The sequence below is a fragment of the Petaurus breviceps genome, unplaced genomic scaffold (assembly GCF_028583685.1).
Source record: "Petaurus breviceps papuanus isolate PSGF00001 unplaced genomic scaffold, PetGlider_PUasm1.0 77, whole genome shotgun sequence".
Lineage (NCBI taxonomy): Eukaryota > Metazoa > Chordata > Mammalia > Diprotodontia > Petauridae > Petaurus > Petaurus breviceps.
Window position 1 is genome coordinate 3,967,373 of NW_027186492.1, and position 27,921 is coordinate 3,995,293.

At 38.7% G+C, this 27,921-nt stretch overlaps 1 protein-coding gene and 1 long non-coding RNA gene across 3 annotated transcripts in view; both read left to right on the forward strand.

The window, feature by feature from the left end:
• Positions 1-10,716, forward strand: part of CHP1 (calcineurin like EF-hand protein 1) — a 45,580-nt gene extending 34,864 nt beyond the window's left edge. For both annotated transcript variants that reach the window (XM_069105768.1, XM_069105769.1), the window contains 3 exons: positions 1,629-1,690; positions 8,430-8,552; positions 8,815-10,716. In XM_069105768.1, the coding sequence (XP_068961869.1) occupies positions 1,629-1,690; positions 8,430-8,552; positions 8,815-8,868 (239 nt within the window). In that variant the 3' untranslated portion in view covers positions 8,869-10,716. The remainder of the gene's footprint in view (positions 1-1,628; positions 1,691-8,429; positions 8,553-8,814) is intronic.
• A 4,758-nt stretch (positions 10,717-15,474) lies between these two features.
• Positions 15,475-27,365, forward strand: LOC138175416 (uncharacterized). The gene is made up of 4 exons (XR_011171997.1): positions 15,475-15,647; positions 18,635-18,726; positions 23,628-23,666; positions 26,773-27,365. It is a non-coding gene; the product is annotated as an uncharacterized lncRNA (long non-coding RNA).
• The last annotated feature ends 556 nt before the right edge of the window (positions 27,366-27,921 follow it).

The window sequence follows — 27,921 nt, forward strand, 5'->3', positions numbered from 1 at the left end:
TCAGATGGGTTTGAAAGAGAAGAACCTAAATTTTTACTTTGCTGAATGTAGTTACTTATTGAAAGTTAAGGTGATAACAGGTGTTAGAAAAAGACAATCCAAGCTTACCAGCTGCCTTTTATTTCTCTGTAGACTTAAAAATCACAGAATCACATGGCAAATAAATGAAACCAGACTAGAACTCAAGTCAACAAGCATTTATAAACACTTCCTATGTGCCAGGTACTGTGCTAAGCTCTGGGGATACAAAGAAAAGCAGCCCGCACCCTGACGGGGAGACAATGTGCCACACCAGGAGTAGGGGGAGAAATTTCATAGGGAAGGCGCTAGCATGAAGGAGGCGTGCGGAGGATTTGAACTGAGACCCGAAGGGAACCAGGAAGTAGAGACAAGGAGGGAGAGGATTCCAGCCATGAGGAAAAATCCGTGAAAATGCCCAGAATTGGGAGTTGGAATGTCTTGTGCCAGAATGTGAGTGTCACCGGATCATAGAGTACGTAGAAAACAGAGTAAATACAACAAGACTGGAAAAAAACAGCAAGAGGTCAGGTTATCAGGAGCTTCAGTATCCAGAGCGAGGATATCATGTTTGATCCTAGAAGTATAGGTACCTCCTGGTGCTTCTGTTGGATGGAGGCTTAGGGGAGGAAATAGTCAGTGTTAAATTTAGGAAGTCTCTTTGATAGCCAAACGGAAGAGGGACCAATCAGAAGATTTCAGGGATCTAGGCATAAAGTGATGAGGCCTACAGCAGGGCAGCAGCTGTGTCAAAGAAGGGGCTTTATAGGAGAGATATTTGAAGGGGAAAACAAGACTTAACATTAGATTGGATGTGTAGGGTAAGGGAAAGGAAGAAGTCGAGGGTGATACCTAGGTGCCTGGAAGGATAGTGGTGTCCTCAACAATGATAGTAAAATTAGGAAGTGGGAAGAGTTTGGGGGAGAAAGGAGAATGACAAATTCCTTTTTGGACATGTTTGTTTTTATCCAATTTGAGATGTCCAATAGGCAGAGATGAGAAACTAGAGATCAGGAGAGAAGTTCGGGCAAGAAAGAACTGAGAATTACTTGCATAAGGAAGATAATTGAGTCCCTGGGAGCTTATGAAATCAAACAATAAAATAGAGGAGTTTTGGTTTTTTCTAAGTGCACAAAAAAGGTTAGATTTATTGCAGTCTTACTTACCCTCATACCCAAAACTGCTAGATACCTATTAGGCTGAAACTAGATAACTTAAAGGGATAGCTAGCTGGCCCACCTTACCTCCTGCAGGTATTTTACAGAGGAATGATCTGCTAAGACTTTAAGCAGTCCTCAGAGCAATAATGTCCTGCCCCAATCTTTTGTCCCACCAGCTTTAATGGTAGAGGAAAGCATCAGCTAGATTAGTTATCAACATATTTTAAATTAAAGGCTGATTTGCATTTTTAGTACCAGGGGTCATCACTTCAGAATTAATTTCTTTTAGTCTTTAAAAACCCTTCAGTAATAATATTGCTCTTAGAGAAATATACTATTAATTGATTTTCAATTTTGCATATTTCCTTTATAAATTTATAAATTTAATCCTTGGGAAGGGGAAGAGTGAGATGCCATTCATTTGAAATGACTTTATCTTTTCTTTTCTAGTTGCTTTTCGATTATATGACTTGGATAAAGATGACAAGATTTCCAGAGATGAATTGTTACAGGTATGTGGGGCTAGAGTTTTGGATTAATTTGTGTTTTGATTTTCCCCACTAGAAAGGAAATTGTTTGTTCGTTCAACCAGCCTCTGTATTGAACATTTTATAAAAATACTGGAGCTGCCAGGTATTTCAGTAGGAGGATGGCAAAAGATTGTCCTTACTGTATAAAGTTCCTGACTTACCCTCTCTATACTCACAGGCAAACAAGCATGCAGGAAATAACTAAGCTCAGACAAGTTAGTTGTTGGCAAATCACCTTTTGGGCAATAAGACCACTTCCTGAAAAGATGGTTAGAGTAGACTATCTACACCCAGAACTTAACCTCAAGAAAAAGAGCAGGAGACACAGGCCAGTATTCCAGGGCAAAGGCTTAGAGCTGGCTGCGGGGAAGATTTTAATTGATTTGGGTTTGTTTGTATTTTTCCCCCAGATTCTTATTAGGATAAAGAAAGCTGAGAAAAGGACGTGTGATTAGAGCATATTTCCAGACCTTGTTTGTATCATGGATGCCTTTGGTGGTCTGGTACAGTCTTTGGACCCCTTCTCAGGATAAAGTTTTTAAATACATAAAATACAAGGGAATACAAAAGAAACCAGTTATATTGAAATAAAATGGAATTTTTTTTTCCCATCTAAGATCACAGATCCCCTGAAATCTGTTCACTGAGGCCTCAGAGGTCCATGGAACCCAGGTTAAGAACTCTGGACTAGAGTATTAGTCAACTGCTTTTCTATTCAATGACACTGGAGTGTTCCCAGAGATAATATAAACTGCATAGTAAATTTATTCATTTTCATATTTTAAATGTTTTTGCTTGGTTAATTCACCTGATGTATAGTAAAAAAAATTTCTAGTCTACATTTTTATTGCATATGTGTCTTTGTTGTAAGCAACAGATCATGGGGTTTTGTATTCTTAGCTAATCTGTCACTTTTTCATTTTGTTGGATTATTTAATCCATTCATATTTTAAGTTATGAGAGTTAGGTTTATAGTTTTCCTCCATTTGTCTCTAATCATGGGTTCCTCCACCCCCTTTGTCTGTATGTCTATATGTCTCTTCAGTTATTTTAGCTAATCTGTTTTAAGGCAACCCTATTCCTACTTCTCTTCCCATTACAAAGCTAAATCTGTTCCTGTAGAAGGTGAATCCTAGTCTGAGCCACCACACTCGGGACCAAGAAGGGCCTGCCTCGATTATCCAGGAGATAGTAGAGTTTGGCTCAAGCATAAGCCCCTAACCCAAACACTGACAGAGCTAGTGATATGAACACACCTAAGAAAATGCTGAAACTATGAAGTGGGATACCTTCCCCCTCAAAAAAAGAAAAGAAGAAGAGTAACTTCACAAGATGCCCAAGTAGAGCCTTGGAGTAAAAGATGGCCTGGCCACAAGGAGTAGCTGGAGAATATGAAACAGGAGATAGAATAGAATCACTGAGGGGGAAAAGGGTAAGAGAAATTGGTACCTTAGAATCGTAATAAGGAGCCTTATCTGAGAACTGAATCCCTGGAAAATTAATGAGCCAAATAGAAAGCAACTGAGTGAGACAATAAGAAATATTAAAAGTTAAAGGGTGTCTAGGTGGTACAGTGAATAGAGCACTGGCCCTGGAGTCAGGAGGACCTGAGTTTCAAATCTGGCCTCAGACACTTAGCACAAAAATTAGCTGTGTGGCCTTGGGCAAGTCATTTAACCCCAATAGCCCTCCAAAAAGAAATATTAAAAGCAAAATCAAAAGATTAGGGAAAGCAGAAGAAAATATAAGGAATAGAATATCAAATACAACTAACCTGAAAAACAAGTCAAGGAGATAGAATCCAAGAATCATCAAGCTACTAAACTACCCCCTGCCCCCCCCCCCCAAAAAAAGTATGGATATCATATTTTAAGAAATTACACACTGAAACTTCCATATCTCTTAAAACCAGAGGGCATAGTGAAAATAGAAAAGATCTTCTGGCTACCTTCTGAAAGAAACCCCAAAATAAAAGCTCCTATCTGGTCATAGCCAAAATTCAGAACTTCTGGGTCAAAGAAAAAAACACAAACGCAACCAAAAAAAAGAATCCTAGTATCATAGAGCCAAAGTCAGGATTACTTAAGAATTGGCAGCTACCAATATGAAGTAGAGGAGAACTTGGAATATGATATTCCAAAAGGAAAAAATCAGAAGGTTGCACAAGAATAACCCATCTGGCCTCACTAAGTTTAATCCTATAAGGGGAAAATAAATCTTTAATTAAAGGATTTCTTGAGGCAGAGTCAAGATGGCAGAGTAGTAGGAATTAGTACAGCCAAGTTCTCCTCCACAAAATTCCTCCCAACATCTAGAAAATGCACCAAATCCTGTTGAAGAAATTTAAAAAAAAAAAGTCACTGTGTGTCATTTGTCCAGCCCAGGTTGGCATAGTACAAGACAGAAGTAGGCCTGTGGGGATGGAGTTGAGCCAAACTGTGCTCAACAGTCTGTGGAGTCCCAGACCCATACAGAGGCACTATGTATAGGACAGGTGTGAACTGGAAGTTTTGTCACTTGACCACCCAGGTCCAGGTCACAGAGCTAGGATAAGGTGAGAGGGGGACCTGTGGAAGTTTCCAGGTAGCTGTCTACCAGGGTCATAATAGAAAACAGCAAGTTCTGAAGCCAGCAGCAATGTGGATCGGACCCCAGGAGCCGGGCTAAGTCACATATCCAGCATCTAGCCCAGCCTACAGAGAAATAGCCAGGGAAGAAATACCATAACAAAGTGGAGTCTACATCTTTGTTATTGAACCAGCAGAACTTCCTAAATGGCTGACAGGGGCAAAGTCCAGCAGCATACTATTCATGCTGAAATCCAAACTCGGGGCAGGAACTTGCAGAACTCAGACCAAGGGAATCACAATCAGACTTTTCCCAGGATCAAACCACTTTAGAAGCATTGAAAGCTTACAGGTTCTCAGCCTGTTCGTGAGATCCTGCAATAACACAAAACTCAGTACTCCATGAAAGCAGCAATAGGACCAGCTCAGACCTTCCCTCCCAGAAATTCATAGAGCCTGGCCCTACCATTAAGTGGGAAGTCAGAAAATAGGCTGGAAGAATGGGCAAACAAAAAAGAATCCTATCATAGAATTATGGTGGCAGGGACATTCAAGATACCCAGAAGAGAATAACTCCAAAATATCAACAAGCAAAGCCTCAGAGAAAAACACAGCATGGCAGTGCTGATTCAACTAGAATCCTGGAAGAAGTGAAGCAAGAGTTTAAAAAAAAAAATTTAGAAACTTTTTTTTTTTTTTTGGAGGGGGGGAGGCTGGGCAATTGGGGTTTTTGACTTGCCTAAGGTCACACAGCTAGTAAATGTTAAGTGTCTGAGGCCAGATTTGAACTCGGGTCCTCCTGACTCCAAAGCCAGTACTCTATTTACTTCACCACCTAGCTGCCCCAAGAAACTTTTTCAGTAAGTGAAATGAGAGTACTTGTAAAAAAAATTTTTTTTAGAAAAGAAAATTGGACTAAAGAATTTGAAAAGGATTTAACAGCTAGACACAGGAGATATAAAATCTTGCCAAAAGAAAAAACTCCCTAAAAGTTAGATGGGAACCAAGTAGGAGCCAATGACTTCATGAAGCCACAAGAAATATTAAGACAAAGTAAAAAGAAGGAAAAACTGGGATGAATTATGAAGTCTCTCATAACAAAAATATCATATTTAGAAAACCAGGAAGAAAGAAATTTACGAATTGGATTATCTGAATGTCATGACCAAAAAAAAAGAGCATAGATATCATATTTCAAGAAATCTTAAAACTGCCCAAATAACTTAAAACCTAAGGGCAAATTGAATCTTCTAGTCACTTCCTGAAAGAAATGCCAAAATGAAAACTTTGGGAACATTATAGATAAAATCAAGAATTTCCAGGTCAAAGAAAAACTCCTACAAGTAACCAGAAAGAAAGAAATCAAGCATTGAGGAGAAAAAGGAACATGTGATTTAGCAGCCATCACTATAAAGGAGTGAGAACTTGGATTACAGTATTGCCAAAGACAGAGGATATGGGCCTACAGCCAAGAACAGCTTACCCATTAAAACTGAGCATAATGGTACGAGGATAAAATGAACCTTTAATGGAAAAGAGGACTTCCAGTCACTCTTGATGAAAAGACCAGAGCTATGAATAAACTTTAAAGTTCAAACACAAGTGTGAAGAGAAACGTAAAAAGGAAAACATGAAGGAACAATAATGAAGTACTGAACAAGGATAAACTTCTTACATAAAAATGTGGGGAGATAATACATGTCTTTCCTTTGAGCTCCATCATCAGGGATCATAAAGGGAGTCTAATCAGACAGAGATGGGGATTGGGAGGGAGCCTGGGACTATTTCTGTTATGTCTTCATGATGTTTAAAAAAGAATGGATAAGGGGCGGCTAGGTGGCACAGTGAATAGAGCACTGGCCCTGGAGTCAGGAGGACCTGAGTTCAGATCCAGCCTCATACACTTAACACTTACTAGCCGTGTGACCTTGGGCAAGTCACTTAACCCCAACTGCCCTCAAAAAAAAAGAATGGATAGAGGGAAAGAAGAATACATATGAAGGGGGAGGGAAAGGAAAGTTAGGACAATTTTTTTCACATAGAGTGCACAAGTAGGCATCTATAACAACCAGGAGGAAGGAGTGGCTAACACTAAAACTTCACTCTAATCTGAAGTGTTCGAAAGAAGGGAGAATATATGCAAATATACACTTGGGTACAGAAATATATTTCATTCAGCCAGGGGAAGGGGCATTAGAGGGAGGGTAAATTGAGGGTGGGATTAGTCCTAAATGAAATGAAGGATGTACAAAAACATTTATAGCTCTTTTTGAGTTAGCGAAGATTGTCGGTCTGAGGGAGCACCCACAAATTGGGGAAAGGATATAAACAAATTATGATATATAAATGTGCTGGAATGTTATTGTGCTGTAACATATATTAAAAGGAATGGTTTCAGAGAAACCTGGGAAGATTTATGATCTGATGCAGATCAAAACAAACAGAGCCAGGAAAATAGTCTATACAATGATAACAATATGGTAAAAACAAACAACTTTGAAAGAATTAGATACTTTTATTAGTGTAATGAATAACAAACCACTGTCTGGAATAGCAATGGTGAAGCACTCTACTCACCTCCTGATAAAGCATTCTAAATGTAAAATGAGAAGGAAAAAAAACTTCTGGTCATAGCCAATGTGGAAAGTTGTTTTGATTGGCTATGCATGTTTGTAATGGGTTTTTTTTCGCCTGTGTTCTCAACTGGGGAGGTAAGAAGGCAGGTCTTGGCTGATTAAAAGAAAAAATATGTTTTTAAAATATAAATAGGGACAGCTAGGTGGCACAGTAAAGAGAGCACCTGCCCTGGAGTCAGGAGGACCTGAGTTCAAATCCAGCTTCAGGCACTTAACACTTACTAGCCGTGTGACCTTGGCAAGTCACTTAACCCCGATTGCCCTGCCTTCCCCCCTCCAAATAAAAGCAAAATAAATAAAGTATAAATAGGGGATTTCCTGGTATTTATGATGAAAGAACCTAAATTGAGGAGACACTTTGAAATGGAAACTGCCTAGAAAGTTGCTGTATTGTGCATGCCTTTTGACCCACCAATGTGATTTGTAGGCCTGTACCCCAAAGAGATCAAGGAAAAGAACTATATGTCAAAAAAATGTAGAGCAATGCTTTTCATAGTAGCAAAAACTGGAATCTGATGGAATTCTCACCTATTGAAGAATGACTAAACAAAATTATGTTATGTAAATTTAATCAAATATTGTGCCATAAGAAATGATGAAATGAACAGTTTCTCAGGAGACAGGGAAGACGATCTCTATGAACTGGTACAGAGTGAAGTGAAAAGATCCAGAAGAACAATTTATATAATAGCAACATTATGAAGAAAAACAACTTTGAAGAACTTCACTTTAGAACTGATTAGTGTAATGACAAAGCATTATTCTGTAAGACTAAAAATGCAGCATGTTACTGTACTGACAGATATAATGGGCTTAAATGGAGAATTAGGCAAACATTTTTGGGTATAACCGACGAGGGAATTTTCTTTGCTTGATTATTCATATTATGAGGGTTTTGGTTTTTTTTTTTATTATTGTTGTGTATCAATTGTTAGAGTATGAGAGGGAGAGAAAATAAATTTTAATTGGAAAAACAATAAAATAAAACAAATTTCAGAATATGAATGTAAGAGGCTAAAAAATGGGGCAGGGGATGAAAGTAAGATTTCATGGTGACCTGGTGGTAGTTGGGGGCCTAAATTCTAGTCTCAGTTCTGCCCTTTATTACCTTGAGCAAGTCCTTTTCAACCTTTGTTGACCTTACTTATTTGTGAACGAACAAGTTCCTTTCTAATCAACCTACCTAGTTGAATATAATGCAAATATGACTAATATAGTTATATATATATAAATAATGAATATTACTACAGGATATTATTATATATTATATAACATAAATATATTATGTATATTATATAGAGTTGAATATCATGCAAATATAACTATATAACTAATATAGTTATATATAACTAATGAATATTACTACAGAATATTATTTATATTTTATAATATATTATTATAATATATACAGAATATAACTAATGCAAAATTTCAGACTACCTTGGCTCACCATTTTCATGCTAGTAAAAGATTTTCCCCAAAAGCAACCTGTAATTTCTGAACTTTTCATGTTGATAGGTACTACGCATGATGGTTGGAGTTAATATTTCAGATGAGCAGCTGGGCAGCATTGCAGATAGGACAATCCAAGAAGCTGACCAGGATGGAGACAGTGCCATATCCTTTACAGAATTTGTCAAGGTCAGGAAATTGTTTCTTTTATCCTAGGAGTTAAACTCTAATGCCTGGGAGGGAGAAAACAAGTATGTATTTTCTGGATTCAGAGCCTGCAGACCTGACCTACCTTTGGAGTGCTAGATGTGGGCTTCTATCCTTCCCCTTTCTTCTCTGAGATGTGGCGTCTTGTCCCAACATGACTGATTTGTGGCTTGGGATACTAAAGGTGTGATGGCTTTTGAACTTAAAGAAGTTGTCTCATTGCCTATTTGGGTTCTTCTTTCAGGTTTTGGAGAAGGTGGATGTAGAGCAGAAAATGAGCATCCGGTTTCTTCACTAATAGATTGGGACCAAATTGTTCCTGATTGTCGTGTATTTAAGAAGCGGAACTTGAGTTTTTCTCCCTCTCCCTTCAGAGTCCCTTCTCTCCCCAAGCGCTGCTGCTGTTGCATGACAAACCCTGCCCTGTTTGTGCCAGCACACACCTGCTAGCCTTGGTGTTAGAAGCAGGGCACTAAGGAATGAATGGTACATCTGGGCTCTCCTGCTCTCTTTGGTTTCTCCCTCCACTGTTTTCCATTTATCAATATTGCCTTTCCTTTTTGTGCTGCTGTCAGCTATAAATCCATCAGTCTGAGAAAGGGAGGGAGGGAAGCACTCCCACCCCATCCCCAAAGAGCCAGCAAAGCCCCTTCCCTGGATGGAGACTGGAGCCATACCTATGTTCTAGTCAAGTTTTAGCAGCCTCCTTGACTTTCTTTAATGTCTCCACCTGCACGTATGTAACTGCACAGCCAATCCTTCGGTCTCAGAGTTCCTTTTTATTGACCCTCACCCTTGCTCTTCCTTCTCCCAAGCTATGCCTGTCACACTCACACATCTCTGATTTGTCAGTGAAGTGGCCTGATGGTTTTTAACCACCTTCCACTCTTAACTGAGACTCTAGGACATTGCCTCCCCAGGAGCTTTTGGGTACGTGCTACTCTTCCTTGAAGAATAGGAACATCCTTGGGCTCTTTACCCTGTGTTGTAGTTGAAAGACTGCAGGATGGAAGCATCCTTCCTGAAAGCAACTGGCCAAGGTGAGAGTTGGAGGTCAAGCCCTCCAGGTGGGCTCACCTCACTTCTGGTCTCTTACCTGCATGATTACTTTTGTTAGGACAGTATTTACCCTTCAGAAACTGGCCATCCACCTGGAAGCAGGTTTGATTTCTAGGCAGGTGTTACTGGGATGGCATCTGTGGCAATATGTATATGAGATTTCTCATGGCTCCTTGGAAAGGGAGGCAGGCTTAGTGTCCTCTGAGATCCTACAGCATGGTTTATACTTCGATATTACTACACTGAAGTATCTTATATTTTGAGTGTCCAAGTAAACAAATTAGTGTTAAGGAAGTGCCTAACTTATCCCAGACCAAGAGATTTTAAGATTGTCCTCAGTATCTTGAAGTTTTGCACACAAATTCTCTATAAAATTGACATTTGCTAATGATTATGCTGGAATTCATAGCCAGCTCATGTTACAGGTCCAAAGAGATGAATGTATTGCAAAGTTAGCCTCCTGGTTAACTAGCTTCCTAGATCCTCATATATACTGCAGCTGATTCTTTACATCCTGAGGTGGGTTTGTAGGCCCTTGAAAAAAGCCAGAGCATCTTCCCTGCCAAAGTCAGCTTAATTGAGGCTTCCCTGAATCAGGCTGTGCCATGCTAACTATTGTATGAGTTGATTCATTTCTGTATCTGCCCTGGACTGGCTTTTTCCTGGCTCCTTGCTTGCTTATTTGCATCAGAAGACTGATCAAGGTGTAAATGGGATTCTTTGGGAAGGTACCTTGCTGACCTATCCTGAATCAGAATGCCAGCTGAAAAAGTGGGATAGGGTAAGGAGGGGCAGTGTAGATGCAAATTGCTAGTAACTTTCTCATGAGGGAATGAATCTAGATTACTGTTCAGATGATGTAATATAGGAACTGTATAAAAGGGAAGAATTGTCCGATGTGATCTGTTAGAGAGGTACTTTAGTGGCTTCACGGCTTGCATATTTAAGGTTCTTAAGGAAAAAAAAATGCATTTTCCCCCTTTGGCTGTATAGCAAACTGTTTTAATCCACGGTTGTGCCTTACTGTTCCATTAAAATTGTATTCTTTGATCCATCAATAAATACTTGTGGTTAAAACAAATAAAAAGCTCAAAGTATAACTCTTTTCCCTTCCCAAGAACATACACACTTTCTTCCTTCATCTTCTCCACCAAAAGTGAGTTGTAAATGCAGTAATTTATGACTTATCCACACCCAAAGCTGAAGACACAACTAGACAAAGGACAACTCTGCCTCCAGTTTGCCTGGATACATGTGTATTTGGGAACCCACCAAAAGGCTATACCTTTTTTTAAATTATTATGGTGAATTTAACACAATCATCAGTAAGCACAAACATTTCCTTATAGAGAAAATAGAAAGTGAAGATTCATATGACACCATGATTTTGTTATGTAAAGCTAAAAATTATGGATGTGTATATATAATTTAACATGGTAGTTCCAACACTGCCCCGATTTTTTTTTAATGTTTCCTTGATGCTCTTCTTGTCCTTTTGAAGAATTTAATTCTTTTTGGAGAAATATCACAATTCTTTAAAAAAAAAAAACCCAACCTTGTAATAAGTAAAATGTAAAATGAATCCATACATAAGCCATGTTTGAAGATGCATGTCTCATTCTACACCTTGTCCATCACCTGTCTGCCAAGAAGCTGGAAGCATGATTCCTTAAACATCTGGAATAGTCATCATTGATCATTTCATTTGCTTTGTTTTGCAATGTTATGAAAGCATAAATTCTTCTGATACTGTTCACATTACTGCCTTAGTTCATACAAGTCCTCTCAGGGTTCTCTGAATGTCCAATGTGTTATGTGTCACTCTTATTCTAGCAATTCAGTCCAACAAACATTTATTGATCACCCACTATGTTCCAGATGCTAGAGAAACAAAAAAGAAGCCCGTATGATACCAGAAACTGCAAAACAGTGGGAGTGCTATGTGACTGCTGAGAGGAGAAGGTATAGCAGATAAGAGAAGATGACCTGGAAGCCAGGAAAATTGGGTTTAAGTCCTGCCTCAGATATTGGCTGTGTGGCCCTATGCAAGTCATTTAACCTCAGTGTCTTGGCAGTGCTCTAAAAATACAAGTTGTAGAGAATGTAAAGGGAGTTTATGAAATCACAAGTTAAAAAAGAATGACAACTGATTGGGCAAGGACCCCCTAAAAATTTATAAAAGGCAATGAAATCCTCAGGAGCTATAGTGATGAACTATTCTGTTCAAAACACGAGTAAATAATTATGTTCCAGATACTCTAAAAATAAAAAAAAAAAATGAGTGACATATCTTAGGAAAGTTTCTGTCCAAAAAGGTTAAAATAGGAAAAACAAAAGTGCACTTAAAAGGGTAAACGCTTACCTAGAAAATCCATTTATGTGGAAGACTTGGCATCCTCCTAACTCCAGCTAAATACAGTTTCTATATGTGGAATCTTGTTATACTTGGACTTAATATTCCAAGAATAGCAACTGATTTTTTTTTCTAAGTTAACTGAGAAGATTCAATGTGAGGTGAGCACAAAACCAGGATGATCCTACTGAGCTTATCAACAGAAACTTTATGCCCACGACATGGTTCTTGGAATGGTAGGAGAAAAGCACTTCTGCTTACAAGCTGCCCCCTCTTTGGCTGGCGTAGATCACGCCCAGATTGTGACTGTGTATTGAAAATGTACATCTTTGTTTAAATGTGACTCAGGCCCAGGTGAAAGGGAAACCTAATTGTGCTGTGTGTGTGTGTGTGTGTGTGTGTGTATTTCTAGAGCAATGTGGCATCAAATGGTATCTGAATTCTGTGCCTTGTGTGCTATTTAGAGAATATGCACATGAATCTCTTGAATGCTTATATTCTTGGAGGCAGAAGCTGTGTTTGTTTGGCTTTAGTGAAAGAGCAATTTAAGTTTTAGGCTGATACTGAAATATTAGTTTTAGGGAAGAACTGGAGGAAGAGTTATCAAACAGACTTTCACCATGTGTAGCAGCAAGCACCCCAAGCGTCTCCAGGGTGGCTGTCAACACAGGTTCTTAGATCTGCTTTTCTAAAGGAAAGCAACTCAAAATGGGTTAACAAGCTTACTTTAATCAGTCAAACATAAGGTGAGCACCCCGAACTTCAGAGTATACAGAGGTTACAAGCATAAGTTAAAAGAATATTTCAGCAGACAGGCTTCCAAACTGTCCAACCATTACATACATCCATACCTAATCCCAGTTACCAGAGAGGAAAGCATCAACATCTGGGTTTTCAAAGTCGGGGGGCTCTCAACAACGGCTTCCCATAGTCTCATCTGGTCAAATCACACAACACTTCTCAAAGTAAGCCCCAAAGCAAAGCCTCCCATCAGGGCTTATATAGCCTCTTGGCTCAGAGAATGTAACAATCTTCTTGACCCACTGCCCAATCACAAAGTATCTCCTGAAAAAGAAGCCTCCCACCATAGGCTCCAGGTGCACTTAAGCCTAGAGGTAGGGAAGATATTAAAAATTTACATTCCCATTTCACCATGTTATGAAATAGTTTTTCAAAACTGAGCAGAGTGGCTATATCACTTCCTGAACCAAAACTATCCATTTTGAGCAAAATAACTTTCACATTCTAAACAATCTATATTCTTATCTGTGTATCTGTTCCCTCCAATACAAATTGCAACTGATTCATGGATGCCCATACTATACAATTCCAACTTCCTCCCATAAGTTTTTTGCAGGGGAGGCTGCCAAAAGTTTTTACGTTAATGGCAAAGTGCAAATGTTTTGAGTTCAAATTCAAAGATGCTTTTTGCCCCATCCCAACACCTCACCGCCACTTGTTACCTAAGCAACTACAGAAAAGGACACTGGAGAGCAAAAGAGGACAAGCTGTGGTTACTAAAAAAAAAACAAAAAAACCCTGTGCACTTGATCACAGATCATATTACTGATGTTTTCATAGATCAATCAAATATTCACAGTCTAATTTTAGGGGACTTTGGCTCCAAGGGAGATTGTGTTTACAAAATAAATAATTCACAAAGCAATTTCAAAACATTCAGAGAAAAGAATGTTGTAACTAGAAACTTATAAAGAGGAATATGATTTTTTTAAAAGATAGGAGGTCCTAAAAATGAAATTCTAACTACATAATCACAAGAGATATCAGTGAGAAAGATACATGAGAAGGCATCTAAAGACACCATTGTTGCTGCACAGGGAGGTGCAAAATATGGAAGGCAGTGGACACAAGGAAGATTAAATCTGGGAATAAGATTTGACAAAAATTGAGTACCTACTATGCCAGATATTTGGGAGAGTAGTAGGTAGGCCCAGGGCAAATACAAAGTTTCTATTACCTGATGTACCTGCACTCATGAAGCTTCTAGAAGAACAATATTACACATATCTAAGTAGATATAGTATGATAAAAATAGTTGATAATTATATAACACTTTCAAGTTCTCAAATTCGCTTAGATATATTACAATCAATGAATGATGATACCAAGGTTGTGAACCTGGGTGAATGGGAGGATTGTGGAGCCATCAATAGATACAGGGAAGCTAGGAAAAGGGGAGGATTGGGCAGGAAAGATAATGAATTCTGTTTCCTACATACTGACTTTTAGATGTGGGCATGTAATTTGAAATGTCCACTAGGGATCTGGAGATGCAAGAATACAGCCCAGGAGAAATGAATGTGAGGATTGTGCTAGAATCAACATGGCTTCTTTGGCATGAATCTAGAGGACTCAAGATTAAACCTGCTATCTACCTCCTGACAGAGGACTCCAGTGGACTCAGAGTGCAGATTGACTTTTTTTCCCTTGCAATAACGAATTCAAGAATTTGTTTTGCTTGATTATACATTTGGAGGGGGGTAGGTAACCCTTTTTGTTTTCTCAGTAAGAGGTGGTTAACGTAGGAGGAAGAGAAGTCTTTGTTGATAAAAAATAAACTAAAATAGTCTCTCCAAGTGGTTGCCACAGCTGTCCTGCATTCTCATGCTACAAAGTAACAAATGCAAAAGACAGTCAACTACAGGTGTTTATGAGGAAATAAGATTAAATGACTCAGGCACAGTATTTAACAGAAAAAAAGAATATGCTTAGAAATACGGTGTCAGTCACACTCAGCTATAGTAATGGAAGGCAAGGGGATAAAGACTGACAATTTCTCTGTTATCAGTTTTTTTTTTTTCCCTAGCACCACAGTCAACTGAATGAGCACCTATGATTAAAAGACGAAAAAAAAGTCTTAGACCTTGCTGCTTTCCCTTTAGCTTTTACATCTCTGGAGTCTTCCTAAAGGCATGGGTTTGAAAATTCATGTTATTTTAGAGTTATATGGGATTACAGTATCTTTATCCTCCTACATACTTACATATTTACCTGCACCACCTTGCTTGAAGGTTAATAATGTCCATAGTTCACTGCTATATATATAATGCTTTACAGTGTGCAAAGTGATGTGCTCAAAACTACGCGGCAGAGTGGTGAAAGCACTGTCCCCAAGACAAGCACTGAACTTCTCCTGGAACCAGTAAAATAGAATCACAAAGCCCAGCAGGGTAAAAGGGAAAACAACTCGGTTCTAAATGCTAAGAATTAAGAGTAATTCCATGCCGCCCCCGCCAGAGTGCCAGGGGAACCACCACCCAGCTTGGTCACTTGAAATGCGGAAAAAGGTGGGATAAACAAACAGTCCGCCAATCCCCTTTCCCAGTCATGTCTGCCCTGTTGTCTAATTGGACGAAAAAAAAAAGGAGCGAAGGACCAGTTGATCGACATTCATTTCGACCAATTACCACAAGAAACTTGGGCATGACGAGTGAATTCAACTGTCAATCGGATTTCGGGGACAGATAGGAAGGCGGGGTTTAGGGGTTATGTTGGTCGTTGGGCAGGTGGAGCTGAAAAGGAGAGGAAGATGGCGGAGTGAGGAGTTGCGGCTCCCGCTGCGGCCTCGGCTGCGGCTGCCGGGAACCCGCAGTGGCCGGGGCTAGCCAGCGCTGGTTAGCGGCCAGCTAGTCTTGACAGCTCAGGTAAGCGTGGGAGGAGGAGGGATAAGCGGTTACGGGCGCTTCCTCCATAGACTGAGCTGTGGGAAGTGCCCGCTTTGCTCGCTGTTGGGACTTCCCCGATTGCCCGGGGAGAGAGGGGGTTGTCTCTTCGAGGTCGCCTTATCCCTAATTAGTGAATGCATCCTTCCCCCCCTTCCTACCGCCGCCATTGACTTGTTACCGGCAGTCCCATATTCCCGCCTTCTCTACTGCTTTTATTGGCCCACTTCCGGCCGTCTCCCAACAGCCCGCCTTCTGGACTTTCCTATTGGCTGACACCTTGATCAGCCTTACGTCATTCTAATTGGCTTGCCCTTGGCTGCTTTATGTTCTCCCTGTCGGTGCCTCCCTGATTGGACGAAGCTGGGGCGTGCCACACATCCGATTTTGCCCCTAATTTATTGCGGCCTAGGAGACTGTTTCCTTCTTCTGGATTCTTAATTGGAATTATTTTTACCCCTCTAATTAGAGTTCCAACCCCTTCTTCCTTCCCTCCGCCTCTTCCTCTTTTCCTTTCCCCAGTTTGATGGGGGTTGATTTGATCCTGCTCCGCCCTCATCGCATTGACCTTGAGATTTGTTTTCACCAAGAGGTCACCAAGGTGGGTTTTATTCTGGTGCTGTGCCAGAAGGACCCGCCAGGTTTCCTTTATGCGCTGAATATGCTAACTTTTTTTTTTTTGGAAATTATACGTGGTACTGCCGAGGACACTTTTGGCCCCCTTAACTTTAGAACTCTGAAATTCAAAACTAAGTTTTTGCCCCAGGGTCAAGGAAATCTGTGTCTAGAGTCAGTCTTTAGTGGGAGAAGGAATCTGGTGGCGAAGTTGATAGAGCGTGGGACCTGGAATCAGCAAGAACCTAGTTAAAAATCATATTTCAGACAATTACTAGCAGTGGGCAAGTCACTTTACCCTGTCTGCCTCAGTTACCTGATCTGTAAAATGAGCTGGAGAAGAAAATGACAAATCTCACCAGTAACTGCCCAGAAAAACTCCATGGGGTCATAAAGATCTGACACGGCTGAATTACAAAAACAAATTGGAGGGGAGGGGGCCAAAGACATTTTTAAAGGACTTGGTCATATATGTTGTACTGTAAGTTATTTTGCCATTCCGAGAGTCGTCAGAATGCACTATTTAACTTGTGTTCAATAATAAAATGTAATTGAGGCAGAATTGAATTTATTATGTGGTAATTTTGTTCCGTCACTCTTTGTACCTACCGCATCTCTTCCCTCCTTCCTCCCCCGCCACTCCCCTTCCCCCATGACTTCAGGGGCTTTTACAGATTCCAGACTCAAGTATAAATAAATGTAGTTTTTTCCCTTTGAAGTTCATAAACATTTCTCTGTTGTCCTTTAGGCTCTGAACTGATGAACTTTAAAATCAGTCGTTTTCGTTGTTGTAACTGCCTTTCACAAAATAAATTTAATTTGATCCCCATACCCCTTGCAGGGAGTTACTGCAGCTCTTTCTCTTCACTGCAGATAAGGAAGTTGAAAAATTAGGATGGGTGGGGTAAGTGACATGAGCATTGGACTAAGTCACCTTAATTGCCTAAATTCCTTAATGTAGTCATCTGTAAATCCAGGGTGATAGGACTTGCACTACCAGGAAGTGCTTTGTAAAATTCTGTGTCATTGTATGGAGTTAAGATAACTTGTCCTGGGTGACCCAAGATTTAAAACCCAGAACTTTTGACTCCTAGGCCAGTGCTCTTGTACCTGTACCACAAAAAACCTTACAAAAAGGTGTTGAAAAGGTGAGGCTCTTATTTGTTTGTGGCTTCCTGGCAGAGGAAAGCTTATGTAAAATAGGGCTTATTTAGAGCTTTTGTCTGTCAGTCAAGACCTTTCATGATGTAAGGACATAGAATATTTAGAATAGTCCCTGGTATATAATAGTATCTGTGTAAGGAGTAAAATTATTTCTGAAATTATATGCTGCAATAGGAAGGTTCTTGTTTCAGCATGGCCTCCAAATACTGTAATGGGAATGGGAATTTTAAGATCTTCCCTGTCCCTTAATAGACCTGGGGGGAGTCTGAAGACCTCCCCTGCTTTGAAAGTAAACTCTGCCCCCTAATAGGCTGAATGTAATCACATGGAGCCTGTGATGGAGGGAATTTGCTGAAGGGTGCAGCAGAAACCACAGGAAGCTTCCCTGCTGTGAAGATGAATGTAATCATATGGAGCCTGTGGTGGGAGGGGTTTGCTGAAGGGAAGCAGAGCCCACAGAGCTAGAGAGACTGTGGGGGGAGAGAGAGGACACTCAGGCAAGAGATAAGAGTTTTGTGAGTAAATATTGATCTTGTATTGGTTTGTGGGAAGACTGAAGGATGCTGTGGCTCTCAGTGTTATTATGGCTTCTTAATATCTTTGTTACTATGATGGAATTGGCTTACTGGTTTGGGGATTGGGTTTTCTGGTGTTTGAATAAATGCCTCAGTTCTATCCTCTATCTGGAGAGTTTGGTATATTTTACGATCAAATATCATGTGATACTTATAGACACAATCTTTATCATGATTGTGGGGGCTGTAAATATTTCATTGGCACTATAAATACCAAAAAGAGGCAGTATTTAGTTACCTTTAAGTAATTTCTATGCATTTTTATAAATAATAGATTGTTATCCTGTTCAGTCCTTGACCAGAAGAATGAATATCAGCTTAGACCCTTTTAGAGGAAAAAAGGAGGATTTGGAGGAAGGGGAAAGAAAGGGAAATTTCTGTCACAATTCTTTGGTCATCATAAAGAGAAATCTTCTAGCACCGTTTTTAGGTAAATTCAGTTCACGGTAAAGAGTAAATAATTGTCAAGCTGTGATTTCTCTGCAGTATGTGATAATGCTGTTTCATAAGATACATTAGTTCATTTTAATCACTGTGCTAATCCATAAAATGACAGTGAGGGATATATTAAAAGCCTTTAAAATTCTGAGATTTTCACTTTTTCTTTTTCCTTAGGTTCCTTATCCTAAACAGAACAGTTTTCCTACAATATTTATATTCTCCTCATCTTGAAAGGAAAACAGAATCCAGAGCTCAAGATTTAGTAGGTAAGTAAAAATTGAAGTACCATTCCAAATCCTTTGTCTTTTGAACAACCTCTTAATAATTCCCTTGACAGTTTGCCTTAAGCAAGTAACAGTTTCTGATGGGCAAGTAAAAAAGATGCCAGTTTTATTCAATTTACTACCATAAAGGAGGTGGAATAGTAAAAATGTTATATAAGTAAATTTTTGGCCTAGGAAGACTGATATAAACCTGCTGTTGATGTGAATGTGAATTTACATTTATGAATTTATGAAATTTAAGTTATGAATTTACAAACTGTAAAATAGTTATGTGACGCTTTTTTTTTTGATGATTACATAAGCTCTTACATTAAAAACTTCTTGGGAAATACACCTGAAAGATTTCTAGTTCTTTGTCTGCTATAAGGCATTTGATATCCTCTGAATTTACCACAGAAGGAGAGTATTTTTTATGCTCAGAAACTTGACTTGAAATGTGAATTTCTTAAGGTTTCTGCATAATCTTCTAATCTAAAAAATAGGCATAACTACTTAGCTGTGGTTAATTCTGTGGTGTTTAATTTTTGTTTAATTGTTTCATAATACAAACTTAATTTGAAAATAAAAAGCCTACTACGTAAGTTTCATTCATAGAAGAAGGGACCAAAAAAATGGAAAAAATAAACTGTTGGACTAAATCTAAAGCAGTTGCCCTTTAAAAATAAGATTAAAGTCATCTTGCCCATGTATTATATTTATATCTTCCCTAGATTATAAAGTCATTCCGTGCAGATACAACTCCCCCTTTGGTGCCTAACATACCACATGCAACTGAACAATTCTTATCAGCAGTGCTTTTGGCAACATTATGAAATAGTATTGCCACTTTGTAGTCTGCATAGTAGGGCAAGATGCCTGCATTATTCTGCACAGTGAATCCTTTCTCCTGTCACACACACACACACAAAAATACAAAACATTCTAATACCCTGAACAGGGTAGTCAAATTGCTTATATCAGTTTTCACTGAGAAGTCCTGTTTCACTTTTCTGCTAGTAAGTCACATTTGTTAATGACATAGTCACTTTAACTCTATAGAAAGGTGGCTTCAGAGGTTTGGAAGTAAAACTTATTGGACTCCAGCATTATAGGGCATTTTACACCTAGGTTCTGCATATCTGAATGATAGTTCTTTCCCTTTAATGCTATAGAAACTATTGAATTCGGGTGTTTAATAAGAGCTTGTGGTATACAAAGTATTGTTGTAGATGCTGAATGAAATACAAAGGTTCATAAAGATAATATACTCTATTAAGTAGATGAGAAATGTAGGTAAATAATTTAAATATAAAAATGGGACATAGGTATATAAGTAAAATAGAGGGGAAAATACTAGATTTCTGAATGGGGGAGGTTTCTAGATGAGAAGATTGGGGGGAAACTACATGAAATAAGTGATATTTTTGGTTGGGCCTTCAAAATGCATAGGATTTCAGCAGGTGATACTGAGGAGGGGACGAGATTCCAGACATAGGAAATCAGGAAAGCATAGGATATATACAAGGTAGTACTTGACTGACTAGTAGACTATTTAGAAGGAAGTAATATGAGCTAAAGCTGGAAAGATAGATGATTGCCTGGTGGTGGAAGGCCTTGAATGCCACTGTGAAGATTTAGCTTCATTTGGTAGATTGTGTCGAATTGTTTCATTCAGTGCGGTTGGAATCCTGTTAAGTTGAGTAGATCCAGTCAGCTATTTTGGACAGGTTTTTTTTTTTTTGGAGGGGGGAAGGCAAGGCAATTGGGGTTAAGTGACTTGCCCAAGGTCACACAGTGTGTCAGATGTCTGAGGCATGATTTGAACTCAGGTGTTCCTGACTCCACTGCCGTTGCTCTATTTATTGCGCCACCTAGTTGCCCCTATTTTGGACAGTTTTGACAGTATTTCAAGAATATATTCTATAAATGAATTTCCACATTTGAGATATTAACAAATACTCATCATGTTTTAAAGAATATAAACTTTAGGTTTTATAATTTTTGTCTCTGCTGTTTAGTGTTAGGGCAGCTAGGTGGCACAGTGGATAGAGTTTTGGACTTGAAATCAGGAAGACTCATCTTTTTGAGTTAAATCTGGTCACAGACACTTCTTAGCTGTGTGAACCTGGGAAAGTGACTTAATTCTGATTGCCTCAGTTTCCTTATCTGTACAAAGAACTAGAGAAGGAAATGGCAAACCATTCTAGTATCTTTGCCAAGAAAACCCCTAATGAGGTCACAAAGAGTTGGACACAACTGAACAACAGCAGTTAGTGTTAAGATATAGATGCCCTGGGAACTATGATTTTTTTTTCTTCATATCTTTTACATATATACATACATGTACACACACATATATACACATATTTTGATTTGTTGGTTTGGGCAAATAATTTTTTTTTTATTAAGAAGAATGTAATTTGGATGTTTCCCCCATTTACTCAAATTATAAAACCAGCTATATTCTCAGAATGATTTTATTTCATTATCATCTTTGATTAAAAAAAAAAAACAACCTAAATCACAGTGAATTATTTTGTCAGTGTTTGACTAGAAAAACTCAGACTCTGACTTGAATCAGTCATGATGTGTACTGTAACACCAAGGAAAGGCAACTTCCCAAGGTTCAGAATACCAGCATAGGTGCTCTCCATTTTATTCAGTGACAAACCAAGAACCGAGAAGGTCAAAACATGACATCATTCCAAATACAGCATTTACTAAGGGTGATTAAATGATCTCCAAGTACTACCCCACCCCAGGACCTTCCAATCATTCAATCAATTACAAAGTCCCTGTTCTAAATACTACTCCACCCCTAGGCTGTACCTTCATTTAGTCCACCACAAAGCCCCTCTTCTCAAATGGAGATTAGTTTCCAAACATAAGGTCAAAAGTTCCCCACCCCTGGATCACAATTGAATCTACCCCAGAGTTACATCAAGTTTAAGCACAGCACTTAATACCCATATGGAGGTCTTTTCTTCATCTTGACATGAGGCAAGTTCTCTGCAATCTTAGTTCCTGGGGAGACAAGGCTTAGCAAGGCCATAAGATACATTGCCAGTCCCTTCATTAATTCATCCTCTGTCTGTAGAACAGTCCTAGAACCCCTGAAAACATTAGCAAAACCCTCTCCCAGGATTTCTGTAAACATACAACAAGAAAATCCTTCTTCAGGGCTTCTGAACCAACAGAAAGGTTCCCAGACCCCTGCAACAACAGCACTGTCCTTCACCAGTGGACAGTATTCACTCTCTGTCTGCAGGACAGTCTCAGGGCTTCTTAACCAAAAGCCAGGTTCCAGGACTTCTTCAACAACAGGACTGTCTTTCACCAGTGGACAAATCTGGCAAAACAACATCAAAACAGACAAAATACCAGCAAAACAGCCATGTCTCCTCAGTCCTTGGCAGCTCAGGGGGCAGGTCTCAAAAGTCCAGGGCGATTCAAAGTGTCCCCCAGCAATCCTTCTCAGTCTCTCTCTGCCTCCACGAGGTGCTGCTGCCAAAAAGTTCTTCTGCCTTTCTCTTGTCTCTCCAAATCTACGTCACCAGCTCCTCCCAGTTCAGGACTTTCTTTTCACATCAACAAGTCCATCCCACATGTGGGATTAACAAGCTCTGGGTTTTAACACAAATCAATTTGAAAATCAAGCCAATACAGGGGAATCTTTAATTGCCATTACTATCACATGATGTAATTTTTGTTACCAGATCAGGTTTTTAGCTTACATGTGAAATAGAGCAAGTTATAATTATGAATTATATATTAGATAATAGTAATGCACTGAATTCTTTGCAGGATATAAAGTTGGATTGTAAAATTTTAGAGTTTATACAAGAGAGTGAAGATAATACCATTTCTGGGAAGAGCCTATGCTGTTAACTAGGTTGATGCTTGAAAACATTACCTGTGGAAAAAGAAAAATTCTCTTTCCTCCTACACCAGATTTTCTTTAGAGGTCTTTCAGGGTAATAGATGCCTAGTTTGCTTTAGAACCATTTGCAACTGTCCTCATCAACCAGAAACAAATATATAAGAAGATTAGAAGAAAACACTCCTTCCTCCTTTCATATTTTCTTTACCTTCTTTGACTCATCCAGTTTTTATCCATTCAGCCACTTATAGAAACCTAAGTGCAGCATTGCTACCTTTCTCTTTCCTGTTCTACATTTACATAAAGATCATCTTTCTCTAAAGTAGAGTTGAAAGCAGAAACACAGAATAATGATAGTAGGAACTGAACACTGCAAGACAGACTGATTTTAACCTCTTGTCCTTTCAGGATATTTGTTGTTGAGGCTAAGGCCAGGGATTAAAGACAATGTCATAGTACGTTGGGGATATGACTCAAACCATGGTATATAAAAATTGGCCATAGCTGCTTACACAAAATGTAATGCAACAGTGGGAATGGGCCCTTTCAGAAATCAGTATTGTAGCCTGTTAAATTAACCTTGTAAAAATTCGAACAAATGATTAACTTCTTTTGGTGATCTACAAAGATTAAAGGATTTAATGTGAATTTTGGAAACTGGGATTCTCGTTTGGGAACAGCCAGTTTGAAAGCTTATTTTGCCTTCAAAATAAGCTGGTGTAGCTCAGTTGGTGTAGCATGTATGTATCATTGCAGACCACCATTGTGCCAAAGGTAAAAAGTTCTTCCACTGGCAGCCATTATACAATTTGACCTCATTTCAGAGAACCTTTACAAGTTATACACCCAAATTGCCTCCCTCCCATCTTCTCTCACAGTCAGAATTTTCCTACCTCAAAAATATCCTCAAGTCTCTTTTCTCCCCTTCTTAAATAGTTAATTAATTCCTTAAAATTAATAGCTTTTGTTCTTTCCCACTTTTAATCAGTCCTCATTAAATGTACTTTTTTTTTGTGTCTTACAGGTTCTTTAGAAGAAAAAAGGCATTCATTTGAATCATTCTGTAGGTATCTCTGGATTTCATTTTGGGGAAATCTAACTTAGCAATAAATCATTGATCCAGGTTCAGTTTTATCCAATTCATTACATGACCCAGAACAAGTTCTTTTTGATGTCTTTGTTTCCCCATGTGTGCAGTGAGGATAATAATAATAATTTTTAATTGCTTACCTCATCAGGCTGTTGTGGGACTTAATGAGGTCATGTCTTTGAAATGGAATTTCTCAGGGGTATAGTACCAAGCAGGCACATAACAATTAACAATTAATACTAATTTTATAACTTAATGTTTTGTACTTTAACCAGATACCAATGTAGTTCCCATTTTAGGTTAATCTATTGAATAAATAGGCTATTTCAACTGTTTATTGCAAATTGCTCATCTTGCACAGGGGTATGACTACTCTTTGCAGAACCCCTAAATCAGAAACTGGCAGAGAAATATGAAATGTTACGTTTTTCATCAAATCCTCTGTCTTGCGACTTTCATGTGTTTCCTATATAAAATTAGTATTGCGTTATACCACTGAAAGTTGATGACAGTCATTTCCCTTTTCTCTCATTCCCAGTAGTTATTGTTTAGATATTTATTTCTCTGTTTAGGGAATAGCTTTTTGTTTGTGTGTGCTTATGTTATTTGTGTATATTTCATATGTAACTGAGTATTGAAGCTGGATGCTTCGATTTCAAAGAATCAGACAGCAAGAGACTATATAGACTCATGAAAAAATGCTGTCAGGAACCACAGAAAACAGCAGAGAAATGCATTTTGCAGAAGGGATTTAGTCTCTTTTGCCTGTAGGAATGTTCCACAGTGTAGGAAGAAGGGAATAAGGAAACCAGCTTTTGTAGACTTTGAATTAGCCTGAGTAAGCTTTGGCATATGAAGGAGTCTTGCAACCCAGAGGTTTCAACTGCTGGGTTGTCAGCATCCCAAAGAGTGCCGAAAACCTGTATCCAGCTGCTCCTTCTTTTCACCTCACCCACTGCGTTTCTTGCTGGATTTGCACATTTTCCTGATGAAACTTCCATAATTCTCAGGTTTTTTTCCCCTAGGCTTTTACCACAGGCTTCAGTGTATATATCTGTAATAGTCTAAAGACCAAATAGAGGTAACCAGGTGGCTCAGTGGATAGAGCATTGGGCCTGGAGAGAGGAAGACCTGAGTTAAAAATCCCACCTCAGACACTTGCTAGCTGTGTGACTCTGGGCAAGTTGCTTAATGCTATTTGCATTAACTGGAGAAGGAAATGGCAGGCCATTCCATTATCTTTGCCAAGAAAACCCCAAATGGGGTCTTAGTTAGACATAACTGAATAGACACCAAATAAGGCTTCGAAATTAGCTAATTAATTAGTGTCCTAGTTATAGTTCTGTTAGTTATGTCTCCAGATCTCCCTTCTAAACCTCCCAGACCAAGACTTGGGGCTCTGCTTGCCTTATATGTGTTGTATGCCCTAATAGGAGTGTATAGGACCCAGTCATTAACAAAAAGAAAAGATTTATATATACCAAAATATTTGAAGCAGGACTTTTGTCCTGTAGCATTTAGCACAATGCCTGGCACATATTAGGCACTTAAATATTTATTGATATATATATATTTTTTTTAATAATAGCAAAGGATTAGGAACAAATCAAATGGCCCTTGACTGGGGAATGGCTAAATAAGTTGTGGATCACAAATATCTATGGTGGATGTACTGTTACTATGTAAATTATGTAAATAAGAGATAGGATAAATTCAGAGAAGCATGGGAAGACTTAAATGAAATGACATAAAGTGAAGAAAATAAAACCACAAAAGCAATATACCCAAAATATTACAATAATAACATTGACAGTAAGAAGAACAGCAACCTAGCCTGCTTAACAGAAGGCCCACCTGACCTGTCTTCCACATCAGGGTGGGGAGTGGGGAGGTGGGGAATGTATATGTTATCAGACTTTGTCAATATGCTGGTTTTTCAGAATTTCCCCCCCCCTTTTTTTTTCTTATTATGAGGGATAGCTGTCTCAGAAGGGAGGAGATCCATTGCCGAAATGTAAAGGATATGTTTTTTAGGCTATCAGTGACAATTTTAGTTTTTTTTTTTTTTCACAGAATGTAATTTGGAAGGCAATTTTGTTTTTGTATCCCCAGCAACTAGCATACCATAGTAAATTAGTAAATTTCTTTCATTCCTTTTTCTGCCTTTTCGCAGTAATTAATATGCCAGTCTCATAATATTTATTAAGCTCCCAACAAGTTTTCTCATGCATATGTAAAGATTGTAAGATTATAGATTCACAGCTTAAAGACAGCTTGTAGTTCAGCCCAAACCCCGACCTCCCTTCATGTCACAGAAGACGAGATTTGAGCTTAAAGAGGTTGTGACTTGTCCAGGGTTACACAGGTAGTAATTGGCTGAGCAAAATCCTCTGCTGTAAAGCCAGTACTCTATAAGAGTATTACACCATACTGTTTCCATCAATCATATATCCTGGAAAGATGTAATAAGATAGTGTTGTTTAATGGTCCTCTTATTATGAATATTAAGCCAGGCATAAAAACAAGGAGATATGTGCTCTTCCAGAGTGTTTTCTGCTGTCGTGGAAGATGTCCATTTTGTAATAGATAGCAAAGTTCTTCATAATCTCCTTTTTCTGAATGACATTGTTATGATTATGACAAACTCAAAAATGTTGAACAGGGTCTTAAGTTATAAACACTTATATTCAATCTCATAATCCATCTAGGAAAACAAAAAAATAGGAAGAGTGCCTATTGCCCAGATTGTGGTATGCAATTAGTTAGTAGAACAGTAGAACTGGCCTATTGGTACCCAGAATATACAGGAAGATACTGAGTTGGACCCAGAATTAAGAGGAAGAGAGTGTTTTAGGTTTAGAAATGGAAAATTATCAATGTGCTTATAATTTGTGGATATGTCTGTAAATGTATGGATATTTTCTATAACTGCTTAGTTGCTTTTCTACAAGTAATATTTTTACTATTTTGGCTGTGTGTGTGTATGTGTGTTTTGTTATAGAAATAAACCTTTGCCAGTGAAATAAGCTCAAGCTGAAATAACTATCCTAATCATCCTATGTTTCTTTTGTGTTTTTAGATCCTTCACTGTTTTCTCAGGTGATCCTGCTTCTTCTGTGTAACTGCAGTCCTTGGTCTTGACATGTGGGCCCATCTCCTCTCTACTTTAACTCCATGGACCAGAATGGAAAAGATTTCTTCACTTAATGTTCCAATTCTCAAATCCAGCACATTTAGCTTGTTAGGTGGTTTGCCCCAAGATGCCATCTGGCTGGCATCATGCCAAATCTTCCAGGGGGAAAAAAAAAGCAATCAATGTTTTGCTTAGATGAGAGAAAGGATTTTTTTCAAATAGAAGCATAATATTTAGATTGGTGTCAGGTGCTTAGATGGTGGCATTTGTGAGTTCTTTGCCATTTATGCTTTACAAGAGTACACAGTAAGAACTCAAAATGTCTGCAGGGGCCACTTGTATCTTGTTTGAACTAGCATAAATTACACATATGCATAATTACAGCAGGAAATCTTGTATTTCAATATGGAAAGTACGTTTCAGAAACTTGGAATTAATTTCCTAATTAATTCCATTATATAGATTTCTCAATGCCGAACAAAGGGCCAACTTTGTAGATACTCATATGATGTGGTAAGTAAAGGAGCTTATGTACAGTACAATGTCCCTGGATTTTTTATGTGTATAAAGAAAACATGTTCTTCAAACAAAGATATTTCTGCATGGGTATATCCACATTTATCAGTAAGAAGAAAGATTTCTTCCAAGAACAAAGCCTGGCTGCATTGCCTCTTTCCCTGTTAATATTTGGTTGCTTCATACGATTTTAAGATGTTTTTCCATTTTCACAAGAAAGGAGCAGGTTATACAGAAACAGATCCCATGAATGCAATGGGTCCATTGGAAAACAATTTTCTTTGACTTTTGACTAAGCAGAGAACAAAAAGTTTTCATCTTACCAAGAAAGGGGGTTCTCTTGTGGATATATATGGCTCACTGTTGTCTTTCGTCCTTGTGGAGTGTTATGAGACATTTTGGAGTTGGCTTTTCATACTGCTCTGGCCAAGAGTGAACTGGAACAAGGGGTCTGCCACTGTATACTCAAAATGCCACATCAGACTTGTAGTTGACTATGAATATAGCAGAATGAAAAAGAGTAGGAGTAGGGAAGAAAGTGTTTTCCCATACAACTTCAGCCTGAGAGGCAAAAAGCAG